General features: G+C 42.6%; 1 protein-coding gene across 1 annotated transcript in view; it reads right to left on the bottom strand.

The window, feature by feature from the left end:
* The window catches only part of CUNH5orf34 (chromosome unknown C5orf34 homolog), a 31,117-nt gene extending 23,806 nt beyond the window's left edge, over positions 1 to 7,311 (bottom strand). The window contains exons 1-3 of the mRNA XM_004703631.2: positions 7,106 to 7,311; positions 3,232 to 3,467; positions 2,996 to 3,085 (exon numbers count right to left, since the gene is read on the bottom strand). Of these exons, the coding sequence (XP_004703688.1) occupies positions 2,996 to 3,085; positions 3,232 to 3,426 (285 nt within the window). The 5' untranslated portion in view covers positions 3,427 to 3,467; positions 7,106 to 7,311. The remainder of the gene's footprint in view (positions 1 to 2,995; positions 3,086 to 3,231; positions 3,468 to 7,105) is intronic.
* Between the last annotated feature and the right edge of the window lie 5,447 nt (positions 7,312 to 12,758).

The raw sequence follows: 12,758 nt of genomic DNA, 5'->3' as shown, positions 1-12,758 counted from the left end.
AGGACTTTCCACCCACTGGCCTATGATCGTCCTGCATTCGGCTTCATTGCATGTGTTTCATGAGTCTGAAGAGGACTTTACAGATTGGTATCGGACATATGGGCTAATACCGAACTTATAGACTTGATCTGGACTGGGCTGGGATGTTTTATCAATATTAAATTGCTCTTGTATATAAAGCTCTTTCTTATACACATGAGTGTCTATGAATTTTGTTTCTCTAGTCTACCCAGACTAATACAACAGGGCTGGCCCCAATCAGAGCCAAAGTCACACACACACACACACACCTAGAAGTATGTGCTACAGAGGACAACAAACGATGAATGTCAAGAAACCTCAAATTTACACTATGACCTATGGATACCATTTGAGCCATTCCATTTACATAAATCCGTGGGGCATGGCCTATAGCTACACAACTGGTAGGGGGATAAAATTAGAGCCATGAAGAATGTTCTCTTTAGGAATTACCGTATATACTCGTGAATAAGCCAAGTTTTCCAGCACATTTTAATGTAGTTTTTGTGGTAAAGTTAGGTGCCTCAGCAGATATATTTGGGTCAGCTTATTCTCAAGTATATACCATAGTCTAATTAATACTTCAACTGTAGCATCAGAAGCCAGGTAGGCAGTTTTAATGAACACAGCATACAAAAGACACAATTGAAAATAGTCTTTGAAACTAAGGTACAAGTCACAATCTTTTTACAGCTTCTTTGACACCAGACAGTAATAGAAAATTCCTTTGCAGGCAAGTAAGCATACCAGCAGCAAAACAATGAAGAAGAAAGTAGTTGAAAGACAGTCTTCATGATGGGGAAATAGATCTACGTACATATATTTATGGGTTTAGTATTAAGGTAGGAGATGGACATAGGCCTCCACTCAAGTACTCCCTCATTGCAAGAACACTTTGTTTTATTAACCTGGCATTTCATGATGCTCACCTTCCCAACACAATCGGGTGCATAAGCAAATGTGGTGAAGAAAGCTGATGGTGCCCGGCTATCAAAAGATACGGTGTCTGGCGTCTTAAAGACTTGAAGGTAAACAAGCGGCCATCTAGCTGAGAAGCAACAAAGCCCACATGGAAGAAGCACACCAGCCTGTGTGATCATGAGGTGTCGAAGGGATCAGGTATCAGGCATCAAAGAACAAAAAATCCTATCATTGTGAATGAGGGGGAGGTGCCGAGTGGAGACCCAAGGCCCATCAGACAACTGGATATCCCCTTACAGAAGGGTCGTGGGGAGGAGACAAACCAGTCAGGGTACAGTATAGCATCGATGAAACATACAATTCTCCTCTAGTTCTTTTTTTTTTTTCCTCCTCTAATTCTTTAATGCTTCCTCCCCCCCACTATCATGATCCCAATTCTACCTTACAAATCCCACTAAACCAGAGAATATACACTGGTACAGATAAGAGCTGGAAACACAGGGAATCCAGGACAGATAAACTCCTCAGGATCAATAATGAGAGTTGCGATACCAGGAGGGGAAGAGGAAGGTGGGACAGAAAGGGGGAACTGATCACAAGGATCAACATATAATCCCCTCCCTGGGGGATGGACAACAGAAAAGTGGGTGAAGAGAAGTGTAAGACATGACAAAATAATAATTTATAAACTATTAAGGGTTCTTGAGGAAGAGTGGGGAAAGGAGGGGGAAAAATGAGCTGATACAAGGGCTCAAGTAGGAAGCAAATGTTTTGAGAATGATGATGGCAATAAATGTACAAAAGTGCTTGACAATGGATGGATGGATGGATTGTGATAAGAGTTGTATGAGCTCCCAATAAAATGATTTTTAAAAGGAAAACAAAAAAAGACAGTTTTCAGAGTCATATAGGCTGGGTTCAACCCTCTTGTCATTTACACGGTCCATGGGCAAATTATGCTAAATGCTCTGAGGCCTAGTTTCTTCACCTGTAAAATAGAGCTGATATTCAGCCATTCCACCTGTTCTGACAGGGTTTCCATTGTGATCAGCAGGGATGCTTGTCTACCATATCATAATGGGGTTACTAAATGTTTAATATTATTTCATGGTTTGTGGCATATGATAAACCCGTAACAAATGACAGCTATTACATTTATACCTAAACGTTTAACATGAAGAATGCAGCATCAGGACCAGAGGAAGGCTTATTAACAACCTGTGATATGTAATGATATCTCCTTGCTTGCTGAACGTGAGGAGGACTTGATTCATTTGCTGATGAAGATACAGGACTGTAGCCATCAGTATGGGCTGTAACTCAACGTAAAGAAAACAAAAATCCCCAGAACTGCACCAGTCGTCAGCATCAAGATAAACAGAGACAAGATCGAAGTTGCCAAGGGTTTTATTTTGCTTGGATCCATAGTCCATACTCATGGAAGCAGCAATCAAGAAATCAGAGGACACTTTGATGTCATTCTGAGGACTCAGGTGCAAGTCTAGGTACTTTCAATCACTTTATGTCCCTATGAAAGCTGGGCAACCAATAAGGCGGGACAGACAAGAATCAGAATGGATACCTTTGAATTTTGGGGTTAAAGAATATTAAGGATATCATGGATGGTCAAGAACGACCAAATCTCGTCTGGAAAGAAATATAGCCAGAATGTTCCTTAGAAGCAAAGATGGCAAGACTGTGTTTCACTTACTTTGGGTATGTTGTCAGGAGAAACCAGTGTTGGAAAAAGGACATCATGCTTGGTAAAGCAGCGGGTCAGTGAACAAGAGGAAGATCCTACAGGAGATGGACTGACATAGTAGCTGCGACAATGGGCTCAAACATACTCATTGTGAGGACCACGCAGGACTGAGCAGTGTTTCCTTCTGTTGTACATACAGTTGCAATGAGTCGGAACCAATTCAACAGAACTATAACAATAGCAACAACTAACATTCATTCTGAAGTTTTTATTCACAAGGGTCGTAAACAATTCTTCAAGTACTTGTTTCTAATTATTACTCAAGAAAATGAGTCTCACCAAGAAACTTACCTTTTTTCTTTCAGAAGGTATGATGCTTTCAGATAAAAAAGGGTAAGCTGCAAAAGAATTTCTAAAATCTAAGGCTCGTTGTAGTTGCTCCTACAAAAAAAAGTACACAATGTAATCTTAAAAATGTACAATAATTTGAAAATCAATCTCGAGTGATTATAATCCAGAATACAAATTACTTTTAATATTCTGGTGCGCCTTGACACTTCCTTCATTTCTGTCCCAGCTTTACTTACTCGGTAGGTGCTGATAACAAACTGTGTTCTTTGACGAATTCGTTCCGGTTGTTCTAATGGATGAGCTGAGGGAGGTGGTGCCTTTTCGAATAGAAATTCAGAGCCACAGGGAGAAAGCTGCAATGTGGAGCCATCAACATACTGGACTTGCACGGAATCGTCTTCATAAAGTGCCATTCGAATTTCAGCTGCCATTCCTTTGACTCTTGATCAGAAGAGACCAAAGATTGACCGAGCTAGAGAAAACAAAAGCACAAATAGTCATGCTAAAGTATGAAAGTTGGTCCAAAATAAGAATGTATCCAAACATTTAGCACTGTATTTACATTTATTGAAAGAAAACAAAACGAAAACAAAAAATTCACTGCCACCAAGGCAGTCCCAACTCATAGCAACCGTAGAGGACAGAATAGAATTGTCCCCCAGGGGACTGCGAAGGCTGTCAATCCTTAGGGAAGCAGACAGCCTCATCTTTCTCCTGCAGTGTGGCCGCTGGGTTTGAAATGTTTCATGAATTTGTAGTTAGCAGACCAATGCATAACCCACTGTGCCATCACAGCTCATCTGGGAAGCAAAGTGGTATCTTCACTATACTTAAAGGATAGGGAATTAACATCAGTAACGAATGCCTACAAATTTACACAAATGTGAGAAGCTCAGCTACAGGGAGAAAATAGGGCGCTAAGTGTTATAACAGCCTCTGTCATGTTTGCGGCATACTTCTCTTGTTTTCTGTACAGTATATGGTGTATCACATTCAATACGACAAGAAAATTCCACCTCTGCAGTAAGAGTGCAGCAATTCATTTGTGAACACCACAAATTCCTACCGGAAATGGTCATACCTCTCTGAAAGTAAAAAGGTACATTTCTTGTCTCCTTTTTACAAGCAGTACTTGTTGCTTCTATGTGCCATGAGTCGGTTCTGACTTGCAGCGACCCTAGGTATAACAGAGCAAAACACTGCCCAGTCCTGCATCATCCTCACAACTGCTTTTATGTTTGAATCCATTATTGCAACAAGTGTGTCAATCCATCTTATTGAGGGTCTTCCTCTTTTTCACTGCCCCTTGACCAAGAATGATGTCCTTCTCCCGGGACTGGGCTCTCTTAATATGTCGTTCTGTTATAAACAGGGTGGCTACAATTCTCAACCAGCTCAGTGGCACCAAACAATTTCATGAAAGGCGTATGAATTCAAGAAAACATATATGTTTCTGTAACAAATCCCACTCCCTCTTTGACTATTATTCCTAATCCTGTTCCATTTCTAATGTGACTAAATTTCACTGTCAGAAAAAAAACAAATCTCCATAGATACCTCCTTCCCCAGTTTACCCCTATTTCCTAACAATAATTTGCATCACTTGCTCATTGCTTAGGAGCTCAGGTGGCGTAGTGGTTACATATTGGGCTGGGATCCGCATGGTTGGCAGCTTGAAATCACTAGCAGCTCCACTGGGCTTTCTACTCCTGTAAACAGTTATTATAGTCTTAGAAACCCACCGGGGCTTTTGGCTTATTGCCCATTTCTTGCCCTTTAATCCTTAACCACTGCAATCTGGCTTCCTTTCCAGGCAAACGAAACCAGTTTCACAACAGTCACTAGTCTTCCGAAGTCTTTATCCTCAAACACACACACACACCAAAAAAGTGGTCAATCTGTACAGCGTTATCAATCTCCACCTGTTCAAACTTCCGTCCTGCTCCCCACATTTTTTAAACAATGCATTACCATGGTTTTTCTCCCCACTTCTACCTATATATTTAATCATTCCTTGTCTTCACTATCATCTTAAATCCAAGGTTCTTCAAAACCTGATCTGAGTTCTCATGTCATCTCTTATTAGATATGCTTTTGCAACATTTATACCCCATGTTGGCTTTTTCCTGTCTTATTCCCTTTCAGTGTTTGTCATCTGGGTACATTTGAGAGCCATAACTACTGTCAGCCTATCATACTGTGCTCACTTGCATATTGCTATGATCTTGAAGCTATTTCAGATAGCCACAATCAATATTTCAACTACCTGCAAGTCCAACCATGGTGGAGAAGGTTCAGTGGAACTTCCAGGCCAATAAAGATTCTGAAGATCTCGTGATCTATTTCTGAAAATTAGCAATCAAAGCCTTATGGATCAAAACAAAACACTGTCCAACTCATTTGCTTTGAACACATTATCCCAAACCAAACCAAACTCACTGCTGACTCATAGCGATCCCCTGTGGGTTTCTAAGACCGTAGCTGTTCATGGGAGTAGAAAGCCCAGTCTTTCTCTGTTTCTCTGTTGACGGGAGTAGAAAGCCCAGTGGTACTGCTGGTGGTTTCAAACTTTGAACCATGAGGATCACAGCCTAATGTGCAACCCCTATGCCACTAGGGCTCCTTTGAACACATTAGCAGGAGGGATCAATTGTTAAAGAAGGACATCATGTTTGGTAGAGGGCCAAGGAAGGTCTTAGAGACCCTCAGTGAAATGGATTGGCACATTAGCTACAATCACATACTGGCAGTTGTAGGGATGATGCAGGACTGGGCAGCCATTTATTCTATTGTACATAAAGCCGTCTCGAGGATAGAATTGGGATAACCAACCTATAATCTTTTGTAGTATATAAGTAAATCTGAAATGATATGGTCTAGATGGTTTATCTGCACTCCTAACATTTACTATTTGGTCTACACAACTCCCAAGTCAACCCGAGCTCTTCCTAAAGCTCCCAGCTGTCTATTAAAACTCTTTCCATGAGCCTGTTCCACAAATACATCAAACTCTGTAACATGATTACAATGGAACGCAATCACTCTTATCACGAGAACTGCTGGAATAGCTTCTAAACAGATTACTCTCTAACTCTTGGTTCCCTCATATCCAGTCTCCACTCAGTATCCAGAGGGATCTTTTAAAATAAAAATCAGACCCATCACCTGCTAACGTAGAAATCACTAATAGCTTCCATTTGGACTTAGCAGGAAGGGAAAACGCTCTAATGCCTAACCACGACCTACAATATCCACACCCTGTGACTTAACTTTCTCCCTTAATGTCAGCTAATTCTCTCCCTTTTGTCCGGGACAGTTCAGCCATATTGGCCTTTTTACTGTGTGCTTTTTGTTGTTGTTTTAAACAACTTCTTCTGCACACATCTCAGGCCCTTTAAGTTGTTCCCTCCAGCATGTGCTTGCCCTGGCTCATCACATGGCTGACTCTTTGTCACCATTAAATCTCAGTCAAATGTCATGTCCTCAAAAGCCTAACCTGACTAACTCAGTTCAAAAGACCAATCCTATCCCAATCACTTTTTATCCCATTCTGGAATCTGTTTATTTGCTTGTTTATTCTCTTCTTCCAGTAGGATATAAATCCAGACTAAGTAGGGAACTTATCTAAAACAGTATTTGGTCAAAAACCAAAACCTGGCTCCCTTCGCTTCTGTTTCTATTCTATTCAGCAGTTCCCGCCTTGCAACTGCCTCGAACCTTTCTCTGGTGTCTTCCCTTTCCAATGCTGTTGCTGTCGCAAGGAACTTCCCCAAACCCAGATCATTTGAACGGCTTTACATCACTGCATACAGCGTAATGTGTCAAGTTGCTGGTACATCATAACAAGTCATAACAGGGTTCCAGCCAACATTTCCAACTTCATTCCTGTCTTCTTCCGGTTTACATCCTCATCACCCAGTCAGTACGTTACGTCCGAGTCTATACGTGGAACGATTGAAACACAAACACACACACACACACACACACACACACACACACACACACACACACGCCGGCTCTTGATTGCCATGGGGATCTCATTTTCCTAAATGAGTTACCTAGTTGCACAGAAAGCTTCACGAAAACAACCACCAAACGACTCTGACTCACAGCAATTCTTTCTGGGCTGCAAAGTTGTGGAAATGAGGTTAATCAACGGCACCGGTGTTTCACGGCCCCTGCCCACCACTGCTTCGCCAGCGTAGTCATCAACTAGCGAGAACGGTCGCAGGCGGGAGAACGGGAGAATGAGGCAAGGTGTCCGCCAGGAACGAACAACGGGACAGCAGAGGAAGCGCCAGCTCAGAAGCCCACAGACAGGACAGGACGAGAGCCAGCAGTTCAAACCTTTCCGCGCTGGGAGTCGACTTTCCGCGGCCGGAATACAGACCGGAAGTCCCGCCCCGCTCCGCCCAGGGCGGGGCCGGAAAGAGCAGAACCGACCCAGTGCCACATCCACAAAGAAGGCACACTCTGACCTCCAGTCCCACCTAACTCGTTTGTTTCCTTTGTTAGGATCAGTCGGGTGGGTACCTCGGTACCACCGAACGAAACACTGCCTGGCCCTGCGCCAGCCTTAAAATTGTTCCCATGCTTGAGCGCACTATTGTAGCCAGTGTCAATCCAGCTTGTCATGGGCCGTACTCTTTTTCGCTGCCTCTTTACCAAACATGATCTCCTTCGGTAGGCACTGGTCTCTCCTGGTAACCTGAACAAAGTAGGCGAGATGAAGCCTCACCTTCCTCGCTTTTAGGAGCATTCTGGTTGTACTTCTCCCAAGGCAGATTTGTTCTTTTGGCAGTGCGTACTTTAAATATTCTGCTTCAGCACCCTAATTCAAATGCATCCATTTTTGTCGGGTCTTTCTTATCTAATGTCCAACTTTTACATGCATATGGAGGCAATTGAAAATACCAGGTTCTGGTCAGGCGCAACTTAATCCTCAAAGTAAATCTCAGAGAGGCCGGATTAGAGGACAAGCTAGGGTTTCCGTGACTACAACTTTACTGAAGCAGAAAACCTCCTCTTTCTCAGCAGAGTGGATGGTGGATTCCCACTGCCAACCTCTTCGTGAGCAGCCCCCTGGGGAGCCTGCTATGTATGCCACCCGGAGCCCTCCAAGGGACTGGAAAGGAGAAAGGGCGGTTTGGGAAGCAGCGATCCCAGAAGGTTGTGCATTTGTCCGGTCCACTCAGCTCCCCTCAGTCCTTACACCTGCTACCTCACACAGAAATGGCCCAACCTGGTTGTGAAGACCAGCTTCCTGATGCTCTAGCCTTCTGACGAAGAACTTGTCAGTGCGGTAAAATTTTATGTGGAGTGGTGCTTGATTGCTTAAAATGTTGACATAATTATACCTCGATAAGGCTGTTCAAACAATCACCTCAGCCCAAGTAGATATCTCTTCTTATCCCAATTAGGCATCAGAAATTGTTTTCAAGTATGTATATCTGGTTCTCAGTTCTTGCCCTCCGAAGAGCAAATAAGACACATCTGCTAATTTATTATGATGTATTGATATGACTATTCATTTCCATTTGCAAGTACTTATGAAGACCTATGTGCTAGCGCAGTGGGGATAAAGGAGAGGACAGGCCCAGTTCCTTGAGGGCTGCACACTAACTGGAAATCATTTCATCATGACTGTGCTCAATGTCCCTGCAGAGGAAATAACAAGGGGCTATGAGACAGTAAGCAGTTGGCAGCTCTAACCTGAGGTTAAGGAAATGAGATCTCCACTAAAATCAAAAGAGTCGGCAGGTGCTAGCCAAGTAAAATCATGAATGAAAAACATTTCAAGCAGAGGAAACTGTCCCAAGGCCCTTAAGAAGTTTGAAAGAAAGTAGATGTGCATAATGATGGGAGAGGAGCCTGAAATGGGGCTAAACATGTAGACAGGTGATGACGGATTTGTGAATTACTGACTTTATCTTAACAGCAAGCAAAAACTGTTACAAGACCTTTAAGAGAAGGTTGTTGTTGTTAAGGTGCTATTGAGTCAGGTCCAATTTAAAGTGACCTTATGCACAACAGAAGGAAACACCTCCCAGTCCTGGAATATCCCTACAAATGTTCCTATGCCTGAGCCATTCTTTCAACTGCAATGTCTCTCCATCTCATGGAGGGCCTTCCTCTTTTCTGCTGCTCCTCTACTTTACTAAGCATGAACTCTTTCTCCAGGGCCTCGTCTCTCCTGACAATATATCCAAAGTATGGAAGACAAAGGAAGCCTTGCCGTTCTGGCCTCTGAGGAACACTCAGGCCTTACTTCTTCCAAGGCAGATCCATTTGTCCTTTTAGCAGTCTATGGTACTTTCAATATTCTTCTCCAGCATCACAATTCAAATGCATTGATTCTTCTCTGGTCTTCCTTATTCAATGTCTAACTTTCACATGCATATGAGACCATTGAAAAACAGCATAGGTTGGGTCAGGGCCACCTTAGTCCTCAAAGTAACATCTAAAAAGGTCTTGTGCAGCAGATTCACCTAATGCAATGTCTTTTGATCTCTTGACTGCTGCATTCAGGAGCATTGATTGTGGTTCCAAGTAAGACCTAATCCTCGACAACTTCGGCCTCTTCCCTATGTATGTTACCTGTTGGCTCAGTTCTGAGAATTTTGGTCTTCTTTACACTGACTTGTAATCCATACTTCTTTGATCATCAGCAAGTGCTTCAAGTCCTCCTCACTTCCAGCAAGCAAGGTTGTGTCATCTGCATACCACAGGTTAATAAATCTTTCTCCAATCTTGATGCTACAGTCTTCTTCATATAATCCGGATTTTCTGATTATTTGCTCAGCATAGATTGAACAAACTTGGTGAGAGGATACAAGAGGAAAAAAATCTAACTCCTTAAATTCAGTCCCAGTGAAAAAATATCTGATAAGCAAATTGATCTCAGTCCTGTGTATAAATCAAACCTTTACATTCTTGACAACCATGTTTTCATTAATCTGTAAGTCTATATTGTATTAAACAGTGCTCAGACGCTTCTCCCTCTCCACCTCTTTATCCTCCAAGACCTAAGAATATCCTTATGGTGATTTTGCCTACTGTAGGGGTGGTGGTGTGATATTTTATATTTCAGATTCCCTGAATTATTGCATGGCGAATGAATTATATGTTGCAAAAGTAGAAATAAGGGATACCAATAGGAAGCATTTGCAGAAGCAGTACGACAGATGATGACAGTTAACCCATGGGACTACATATTTAGGAAGGCTAACTCCACAAAGTACTTGAGACAAGTCAGTAGTTTGTGCTCTTGATGACTGAACAGGAGGTTTGAGGGTTGGAGTCAGAGACAATTCCAGGGTTTCTGGTTTTGGGCAAGTAGACAGGTGGCAGTAATGTCAATGATGGAGGGATAGAAAAGGAGGAGCAAATTTAGGGATAACATAACTTGTTTCCTGAGTCTACCAGGTGGAAATGACAATTTAGCAAAGGTCTGGAACCAGAACCACATCTGAAGGTCAATGGCTGCTGGCTGCTAATTGAAACGGCGGGAGAGAATGAACTAGTCTAAGACTACTGAGTGTGAAAAACAAAGTGTAGGACCAAGCTTTGAGGAGCACCAATATAGGTTTGTCCCCTGACTTAACAGGGTGCTTCTGTTTCAACTACTGTTAAGGGGTAAGTAGGTCCTGACAGAAAGCAGCATTTTTTATTTTTGTTATTGTGTATACTGCCAGTATCTTTATAAATCAGATCACTGAACATCTGTGAGTAAACTCTGAGCGCATCAAGGAATTCAACACTGTATGTAGTATACATTGCTCACGATTAGATATACAAAAACCCAAACCCGATGGGGGTGTGGCTCAATGTAACTGAAGTCATAAAATGGGGACCACCTGTACTTCCAGATTAGGTAGATAAGCCAGCATGTGTCCAGGAAAACAGCATCAAGGCAGGAAGCAAGCTGCTGTGTCCTAGATGCTTAGACATTTTTAATTTCAGTGTCAAAATTAACTGATTGCATCAGTTATCTCCCAAATAAGCGAAATGATGAAGTTCTACTGGAATTAGTAGTAAGGATCATTGATGACTCATGAGGACCATTGGATATATAGGAAAAGTAGCCACAGTATATTTGAAGAGTCTATTAGAGGTGAGGAAATGGAGACAATAAACCACTATTTGAAAAGTATGGCTAAGAAGCAGAGAGGAGTGTAGTTGTAGTGACATGTGAAGGCCAGCTTTCTTCTGACCAGAGGAGTGGCATGTCGAAATGCTGGTGCTCCGAATTACAGATGGAGTTAACAACTGTGTTCCTGAGAGACATGACATTCAAGCACATGTGGCGAGTTTTGACTATAATAATAGAAGGGGAATAGGCATGTGCTAGAAGAGGAATGACCTGAATAGATTTGTGTATATTTGTGTAGTAGCTATTTCTGTGAAGTAAATCACTGGGGGATAAAAAGGAAGTTGGAGTTTTAAATAGTTTGGAAAAGGGATTGGAGAGACAACAGTAAGCCCAAATGAAGGTGGTCATGGCTTCAGTGGTACAAACCTACCAGATAACACAATCTCCAGCTGCATAGGTACAGAGTGTTGGCCCATCGAGCTTGGTATTTTGCTTTGTTGTTAGGTGCCAATGAACTGGTTTCAACCCATAGCAACCATATGCACAACAGAACGAGACACTGACTGGTTTGGGCCATCCTCACGATTGTTCCTATGCTTTAAGCCCATTGCTGTAGACGCTGAGTCGATCCATTTCATTAAGGTCCTTCTCTCTTCCTCTTAAGCTGGCCCTCTATGACACATGATGTCCTTCTCGAGACTGGTTTCTCTTAATAAGGGATTTTGACAACCTAACACAATAAAGCAGTAGCATACACAAGCTTATTTACATCTTCTAGTGCTCAGTCAGCCAAAGACCTCCAGACGTAAGCCTGTGGTCTAACAAAATCATTTGATGATTCTGGGAGCACATCCCAGAACTACTATAAAGGGGAGTCTTTGGGAAGATTTGGGTTCTTGGTGAAGGTGTGAAGCTCTAGGGAAGTGGAAGTCAAGCATGGATTGGTTGCATTTCAATTGCGGATTAGGAACAGGGATTAACTGGGTGCTGGCATGAAGCAAGGATAGTTTAGTTAATTGGTATCCCCAGTAATTAGATGAGCATAACAAAGCAGGTCTGGGACATCATGGTTAAGAAAGTTGTGGTAGCACAAGGATGAGGTAAAAACGGCACCTTACATCTGCTCCATGCCTTTGAAGAAATATTTCCTGTTAACTTTGTGGCTGTATTTGTGTCTAGCCTTTTCCTAGTCTTGATTAACCACAGGCTGCTGCCTGGCACAATCCCCACTCCCTCCAACTCCCCACCCCCCACCCCGAGCTGATTTTCAGTGGTTGAGAGGTATTTACTTTCTCATTTGAGTGACACAAACAATGAGCCAGCCGCTCTAACTGCTCAGGGCAGACATGTTAACAATGCTGACATTGGGGAATTGCTCTGAACTTGGACATTATCTCACAAAAGCATCATCCACTTTAGACAGCCTGGGTAACCTGCAAAATACCAAATAATTTCTCAGTGAATGTCTGATAATCTCTCAGTGAATGTCTGCTTTAAAAAAAACCCAAACACCTGCCCCTCCCCCGAGAAGAATTTCTCTCAAAGGATGGCACTGAATCTGCAGCTTCAGGAGAAGGATATATCTGACCAGAGCACTCAGGAGCAGATGACGGGGGAGGAGGAGAGACTGGAGCACATCCTGGCCCACCAGGCCTTGAGGACGATGACCCC

This window comes from Echinops telfairi, unplaced genomic scaffold, assembly GCF_000313985.2.
Source record: "Echinops telfairi isolate 266 unplaced genomic scaffold, ASM31398v2 ScPeMD7_7469;HRSCAF=8507_1, whole genome shotgun sequence".
Lineage (NCBI taxonomy): Eukaryota > Metazoa > Chordata > Mammalia > Afrosoricida > Tenrecidae > Echinops > Echinops telfairi.
Note: the sequence above shows the minus strand (reverse complement) of the source record. Positions and strands in the feature narration are given on the sequence as shown.